Below are 6,062 nucleotides of genomic sequence, written 5' to 3' on the forward strand. Positions count from 1 at the left end.
TCTAAAGGAAACACTGGATAAAAGGGACATGACATGTATTAACACCCCAGATGTCACAGCAGTGCCATGTGAATACCCACAATCCCTGGCTTTGAACTGATGGAGATTTAAATGGAAGCCAGATTCAAAAAGCAGATCACAGCCTGACAATTCACACATTACAACTGCTTTTTATGTAAATTGGGGGGTGGGGGAGAAGGTTTTATTGAATTAAAAAAACAGTTCATAAATCATATGACGCCATAGGTTTGGAGAGAGAAGAAAACAGAACAACTTTTTTTTCCCAGGGTCAGTATTCAGATGAAATCTGTGGTCTTCTCAGCCACCAGCCAGCTCTCAAGGACATTCAAAGCTAAAATAACTATAATAAAAGAGCCTCATATTCCTCATGGGGAGTAGACTCCACTCTGTGTTCCTATTCTAGATGTTAGCAGATCATGGCTTGCTAACCTTATTGTTTGCCTTCAAAGTTCCCTCGCCACCAAATGAACTTCGTCACTGCTGCTCTGAAGTAGGGTTAGAGGACAGCAGGGATGGAGATCTGTTTACACCATTTGCCATTTAGTAGTACATAAAACCAGTGCTCTCATTAAAGTTAAATGCCAACTGTGTGAAAAATCCATTGGCCAAGTCCTGCAGCCACGGAAGGTAAATGAGAGAATTTAGCCATTCTTCAGTCCCAAGGCAGACAGAAAGCACACCATATATCATACAGGGATGCAAAACCATCTCTCTCTGTGGCAAGGTGCAGCGCCAGCAAGGAAGGCTTAGAGAAAAGATTATCAGCCTAGGGTATGGCAATGCAAGCTGGCACAGTCTAATTTATGGGCTAGCAAGTGTGTGGAGAGACCTTCAAATAGAGAAGCAATACGAACTACTCAGAGTGTCTAAGACCCTGCGGGCAAAGGTGACCAAATAATGGCAAGAGATTAAATAGACTTAACATACTACTGAGCTCTCATAGATAAGTGTCATTAGCTCACACATACTTCATTTTCTAAAAGATCAATTACAAAAGTCCTGTCACTGAATAAAGATTGCAGCTTTTACTCTTTGGCTTCTAGAGGGGGGAAAAAACATTAGTCTGGACAACTCAGAAATTATACAAGAACAAAGAAAAAATGTCAATAGATTATTTCTTAACAAATCCCACGATTTCTTGAGACTCGTGGCATTTAATTTTGGAGTCAGTAAAGCTGAAGACATCACCGCAGTACACTAGCCTGTCTTCACCAGTATTGAAAAAGCCTGAGCACTGCACCAGCATGAATCCATTGCTTCTTCAGGCTATACACTGGAATAGGAAACATACATTCCAACATCACTAAAGAAAATCTAAAACTTCACATTCCTATTTTATCCAAATAGACTGATAAAAATCACTTTGAAGAACATATTAAACGAGTGTCAGGCAAACACTGCAACACTTGCTCCTTATAAGGAGGAGTTTTCCAGCCAGAGCAAAATTTGGCTGCTACATTTGTGTCATTATTATTATAATGTTTTTCTGACATCTGCTGCCCTATAATCAGTGCTTGGATGCTAATAATGACATGGGACATGATACTGTACATCTAATCAGTGCTTCAGCAAACCAAAGAAAAAGACTGAGTCAGAAGCAAAAGGAAGAGTTCAATATCGAACTAACATGGAATGGAAGTTTGGGTACTCAAGTGTTCCTGTTACCTGACATATTTTTGATATGCAGTAAAAAATTGTTATTTATATTAAATGAGGTATTAACAAAAACAAATTCCTAAATCACAACTCTTTTTCAGACAATTGCTGTAACACATGCCTTTGCTGGAAGCTCTGAGGGTAGAGATGGCTTAACCTCCTAGAGCTTCTCTTCACATGATGCTGAAATGTGTGCAACTGGTTTTGATGAGGCAGAATATAAAGCCCCCTTAGACATCCCTCCCCTTCTTATTAAAGTCTTTGGACATAATTCTCTGTGTGTGGAGAGGCACAGGCCACAAGAACACCAGCTTGCTTGAATCCTGGAGTCCAAACAACACAGCTGTGATTTCACTCCCCCTGTCTTTTGAACCAGGGTGAGGGCTTTCTTGCTATAAAAATGATCCAGATGTATGAAAAATTGTCACCACCCTCAAAGACAAAAGCCAGAAAGAAGGAATCACTGTTCTCAAAACTGCTGGAGACCAGGCACAGAAACTGATTTTCAGTTAGGTCCTTTCACACAGACAATACTTGAAAGAACTGAGATTGGAACTGGATCTCCTGAAAATTGGTTTGCTGACTATCCTATAACTGTAGAACTAAACTATATGTTGGAGTCTTCATTACTTGAAGTCTTTAAGTCAGATTTCTTTTAAAATACACATATATACTCAGGCCTTAACAATACAATATTGAAGTTGCAAACTCCCTGAGAACCCTAAGAACTGACACTCTGTTACTTAGTTGCCCACTGCCAAATTTTTTAGGTTAGTTTGATGATGGGTAGATGCTTCTTACACACAGATATCTAAATCTCTTCCAATTTTTAAACTAGCCTGTACAGCCAAGCTATCCCTTGGATACTCTGAAGAAAGACACTGAAACACTGGGCAATGGAAGAGTGGTTTAGTGCTCTTTGGCCCTGTATACAGATTTGCAAGACTGAAATAAGCTCCAAGAAGATGAAAGCAAAAGAACATACTATCAACCCCTTCAACAGCACAGTTACTTTGTTAGACCAACCAGCTAGCTTCTCAGGCTTACCACACCAGCAAGTTCTCGGAGCTACATGTGCTTGGTCTCTCCGAGACAGCTCTTCTGGCCACCAGTTACATCACTTTTTCAAGATTATCTTTGCTACTGAACCTTATATTGAACTTTTCTGGTTTCTTTTGCCTAAATGACATTTCAGAAAAGGGAGGAATGGCACAGAATAAGGAGCTGTGATCCTCTCACTATATTTCCCAACTACAAATGCCGGAGCCCTGCTCATTTATCCTTTCAAAGGTTGCTTCCTCTTCTCCTGCCAGTGGGTGCTGGGGCACACACACCTCCCACACACTTATCTTTTTTTTTTCTTTTTAAAATATCTCTGGATTTTTCTTAATTACATTAAGTGTCTGGCTTAGCTCTAAACTGCTTTTGCTAGTTAAAAGCCTGATACATAGTGATAAAATCTTACTAATTGTTACCACAGCAACTTTGTAATGACACTTGCATTGGTCACATAACTGAAATTACTTCACCTTCAGGAGCCAACACGATCTAAACATGGTACTTGAGCATAACTTACAGGATTAGGGAACAGGTTGTCTGACGTGCATGACATGCCTGTATCCTTTCAGGGGGATGCTTGAAGGGCTCAAACACAGTGGTATGATGCTTCATTTTCAATCCGCCACTACACAGGGCTCACGGTGGTTTTAAAAACCAGTGACCAGCAATCCTCTCGGTATTTAAAACCATGCTGCAAGGTTTGGACAGACTGCAAAGGAGTACAGTGGGACCATGTAAATATCTATCACAGTATCACTATAGAAAAACCTAGAGGGAAATCCATAGTTAAACAGCCATGCAATAAAGGCTGTGCGGAAGCCAGCAGGTTAGACACACAACTGTGATGCTAAAAAACCTCTGTTGTTGGGACAGCTGGAGCAGAAATAGCAAAGTTATGATATAATCCATGCCCACAGACAGCACTGCTGGTGACACTGCAAGCCAAGGCTTCTGGACAAAGCCTCAAGAGGATGCTCTCCAGGCAGCAGAAGCTGTAGAGTCTGTTTTAGCATCTAGCATGCATGATTTAAGTGTCTTCTCAGATCATGGCAGAAAGGGAATTGCAAGGCCAGAACATGCCAAAAAAAGTGGATTGCCTATGAACGTCTACTTCTCTTACATCTCCAACCACAAGCTTTGGGCAACACCCTTCCCCTGTACTGCTCCTGCAGTTGTTATCTGTGGAAGATTCACTGAGCAGTGTTCAAGGGCTCATTCATCACCTCCTGAAATGGACAAAACACTTTTCTCCACAGTATTGCACAACAGGGCCTGAAAGAAGCAGTTTAAGGTACGCAGAGGTTATACTGGAGTCAGGACTTCAGCACCCTCCAGCCACGTGCATCCACTATATAATGTTTCATAAATTTTAGGTATGCACTCTTAAGAGAGCTCCTCGACTTTGAAAAGGAAGCACATTCAGAACCTCACTGCTTTATTGGTTACTGATCTTTGTATTTACAGCATAAATTTATTCATGGACAATGTATAACCATTTGTTCTTTGCCTCAAACATCTCTTCTCTGTTTTTGCTCCCTAAATCTATTTATAGAAAGCTATTACATCTTCTAGATTTTATTTTGTGAGACTAAAGAAATTTATCCTACCTCACAGAGGATAAATTGTCTCTTTTCATCCCAAATAGGCTTCATCTGCACCTGTTGCAATTTGAATGAATTTTTATTGCAAATGAATGATCAGAACTTTATGCAATATTTTATGCTCAGTTATACCAGTGTACTTCCTTCTCCCTGCTGAAAAAGCTGGTTCTCATATCTTTTAGCAGTACATTTGCTTTTTCCACATCTGTTGCACATTTTTAACGTCCAGTCTTTCTGCAGTAAGGAGGCAAATGATAAGTTTTTTTCATCATAGAAGCAGAAATTTTGGCTGTCAGTCACCAAATGTGTGAATTTTAACTTTGTATTATTTCATGCCTTTTTCATACTCTACCATCTCCTAATTATTTTTACATGACTTTCTAGTCCTCCTCTGACACAAGTTAAAAGGAATCATCAGTACAACAGCAGAATTTACTGGCATACTCCCACTTCTTATGACAAATTTATTACAGAAATACTAAAAAAGACCAGTCCCAATGCCAATTTACATGAATTTCTATTTGCTTGAAGGGAAGCTACTCCTACTTTCTCTTCCGCAGTCTTGCCATGTCCATTATAATTCTGCTGTTGGTAACTATTTTCCCTAGCTGAACTAACAACTTCCATGTGATACCATACCAAATGCCCTTGGGAAGAAAAGTAAAATAAGACCTACCACAAACTCCTTTCACAAAAGAGTAAAATACCAATTTTCCTTTTCTCAAAAATTCCATCACCTACATCTTAAAAAAAATCAATGGTAAATCATCATGACACTGTATAATTGAAATACTAAAATTACTGTTTCAAAATGTGTTCTAAAGCCTAAGTGTGTAATTGCCTGCATCACTATTTTTCTCATTCTGAAAAATGAGATATGTGACATTTTGTCATGTATTACCAAAAAAAAAAAAAAAAAAAAAACCAAAACCAGACGCTTTTTTTCCTAGAGAAACACTGAAAATCAAAGGATGAAAAAGTGAAACCTTTTTTTTTTCTTGAATGAATACATTTTCCCAATTTAGGCAAGCCTTAAAAAAAAAAAAAAAGATGAAGAAAAACGTTTCTTACAAAGCATCTGCAAAACAAACAATTCTCCCCACTCCCCCCCATTAAAATACAGACTAAGCCTGCACTGATATCCAGTTGAGAATGTTTTTGATTTGTATTACCATTATGGGATGAAGAGGGTAGGGAATTTCTTTGCTAAAACCGTTGGATAAACTTAGAAGAGATCTTTTTGAGTACATACATTTAAAAAGGCTCCTCTTTCAACAAAGGGCTTTGTGTAAATTGTTTTAACATCTGTGGACCTGCTGTGTTCCTTCTTTATTCACATTTCACTGGACCTATAATTAAACCCTCTTCAAAAATGCATCACTTCAGGTGTCCTAATGAAGAATCCTGAGGAGCTGGTAATAGTTCGCTGAGGGAAAGCAACAAAGCTGCTTTGCTACTTACAACTCTTTCTTGCAAGATTCATTCTCTTCAGCAGATGGAGGGCTGCAGTAAAAGACAGAGACTCAGGGCTGGAGAGGTCATAAAACTCTCAAGAGCAGGAAATTACATAGGCATATCTGCCAATGTGGTCTATTTATGAAAAGTCATTAGGCGTTCCCAGTCTCTTCAGTTCCTGCTTCCCCAAACAGCAGAACAGTATTTTAAGAGCAGTAAACTCAAATCATCTTGTTTTAATTTAAGCTTATTCTTGCTATTTGCTTTTAT

The 6,062-nt window shown here is 39.0% G+C and overlaps 1 protein-coding gene across 1 annotated transcript in view; it reads right to left on the bottom strand.

Moving 5' to 3' along the window:
* The window catches only part of PLXDC2 (plexin domain containing 2), a 259,125-nt gene extending 253,292 nt beyond the window's left edge, over window positions 1-5,833 (bottom strand). Inside the window, exon 1 of the mRNA XM_035893266.1 lies at window positions 5,799-5,833. Within this exon, the coding sequence (XP_035749159.1) occupies window positions 5,799-5,820 (22 nt within the window). The 5' untranslated portion in view covers window positions 5,821-5,833. The remainder of the gene's footprint in view (window positions 1-5,798) is intronic.
* Between the last annotated feature and the right edge of the window lie 229 nt (window positions 5,834-6,062).

The sequence above is a fragment of the Egretta garzetta genome, unplaced genomic scaffold, assembly GCF_000687185.1.
Source record: "Egretta garzetta isolate BGI_Z169 unplaced genomic scaffold, ASM68718v1 scaffold434, whole genome shotgun sequence".
Classification (NCBI taxonomy): Eukaryota; Metazoa; Chordata; class Aves; order Pelecaniformes; family Ardeidae; genus Egretta; species Egretta garzetta.